This window comes from Chrysochloris asiatica, unplaced genomic scaffold, assembly GCF_000296735.1.
Source record: "Chrysochloris asiatica unplaced genomic scaffold, ChrAsi1.0 scaffold00023, whole genome shotgun sequence".
NCBI classification, from domain to species: Eukaryota; Metazoa; Chordata; class Mammalia; order Afrosoricida; family Chrysochloridae; genus Chrysochloris; species Chrysochloris asiatica.
Window position 1 is genome coordinate 14,166,913 of NW_006408541.1, and position 1,928 is coordinate 14,168,840.

At 46.5% G+C, this 1,928-nt stretch overlaps 1 protein-coding gene across 1 annotated transcript in view; it reads left to right on the top strand.

The window, feature by feature from the left end:
* Positions 1–844: 844 nt before the first annotated feature.
* PREX1 (phosphatidylinositol-3,4,5-trisphosphate-dependent Rac exchange factor 1) overlaps positions 845–1,928 on the top strand; it is a 353,334-nt gene continuing 352,250 nt past the window's right edge. The window contains exon 1 of the mRNA XM_006839328.1: positions 845–862. Coding sequence (XP_006839391.1) covers positions 845–862 — 18 coding nt within the window. The remainder of the gene's footprint in view (positions 863–1,928) is intronic.

Consider the following 1,928-nt stretch of genomic DNA (forward strand, 5'->3'; position numbering starts at 1 on the left):
GAGAAAGATGAGGCTTTCTGCTCCTGTAAAGATTTACAGCCTCGGAAACCCTGTACAGGGTCGCTATGAGTCGGAACCGACTCCATGGTACATAAGCACCATAACCAAAGAATGTATTTGCTCATTTACTGTCTTGTCTTCCCCAGGTGTGGCACTGTGAGTTAATGCTTCAGACTGCAAAGCTGTTTGAACTGCAAGGTTGGTGGTTCAAGCTCACCAGCTGCTCCTCGGAAACCCTATACAAGGTCGCTATGGGTCAGATTCACGGCACTTAACAACAACGTTGTAAGGAGCTCTGGTAGTGTAGCAGATACGAATCGGGCTGCTAACCTCAAGGTCGGCAATTCGAACTACCAGCTGTTCCGCGGGAGAAAGATGAGGCTTTCTGCTCCTGTAAAGATTTGCAGCCTCGGAAACCTCGTACAGGGTCACTGTGAGTCAGAACCAACTCCACGGTACTTAACAACAACTTCCCCAGGTAGAGTGTGAATCCCATGAGCTCATAGCTCTGCACCCAGATTACATACATACATTGTTATTGTTAAGCATCTTCGAGTTGGTTCCGACCCATAGCAACCCATAGCCCCGAGGAGCGGCTGGTGAGCTTGAATGGCTGACCTTGAGGTTCAAACCAACCTTGCAGTCCAGCGCATTAACCCACTACTTATGAAATGGATGGATGGAGGAGGCTGGATTTAATCTTTCCATCAGCAAGTCATTTTGGGGGAGAGGGGGACCTTTTATGTTTCTATGTAAGCACAGTAATGACTCCCCAAAGATGTTGACATCCCTAACCCTAGAACCTGTTACCTTAGATGACAAAAGACACTCCTGAGATGACGACATGGTTTTGGATGACCAGGTGGGCCCAGTGTAATCACAAAGGTCCTTGTAAGAGTAAGTCCAAAGGGTCCGAGGTGGTGAATTGGACGTGATGACCGAAGCCAAGGTCAGAGTGATGTGGGGACGCAGTGGCCTCTAGAAGCTAGAAAGACCTAGAAATGGATTCTCCCTTAAAGCCTCCAGAAAGAACACAACCCAACAGATCCATTTAGACTTCTAATTTCCAGAACTCTAAGAGAATAAACTTGTGGTATTTTAAACCACTAGCCTATTGCCGTCATGTTGTTTTGATTTATAGTGACCTTATAGGTGGCTGTAGAACGGCCCAAGGATGTAGTAGGCTGTAACCTTTATAGGGAGTCCTGGTGTGGCGCTGTGGTTTAATGCACTGGCACGCCTGGTCAGTCTGAACCTCAAGGTCAGTGGTTCAAACCCACCAACTGCACCTTGGACATCCTATACAGGGTCACTGTGAGTCAGAATCAACTCAACAGCACTTAACAACAACAACCTGTATAGAAGCAGAACACCATATCTCTCTCCCATAGCAGCTGTGAGCACGACCTTTAGGTTAGCAACCAAGCACTTAAGTACTGTACCAATTAAGAATTGCTGTTTGAGGCTAGTCAGTGACCAGTGACTTTTTCTTATAGCAAACTTGGTCAGGTTTGCCCTAAATGACTAACCCAAAACAAAACAGCAACAACAGAAAAAAATCCCAGTTGTCCTTAAGTTCATTCTGACTTAATGGCCACCCTACGTGTTTAAGAGTAGCGCTATGCTCCACACAGTTTTCCATGGCTAAGTTTTTTGGAAATATATCACCAGGCCTTTTTCCCAGGGTGCCTCGGCGTGGACTCGAACCGCCAACCTTTTGATTACCAGCTAAGTGTGTAACCATTAGGTCACCAGGGCTCCTTTTTCCCTTATGTTGTTGTTAAGTGACATCAAGTCGGTTCCAACTCATAGCGACCCAGTATTGGGTTTCCAAAGAGTGGCTGGTGAGTTCGAATCACTGACCTTGTGGTTCAAACCAACCTTGCCATCCTGAGCTTATCCCACTTTGCCACACCAAGACTCCTTTT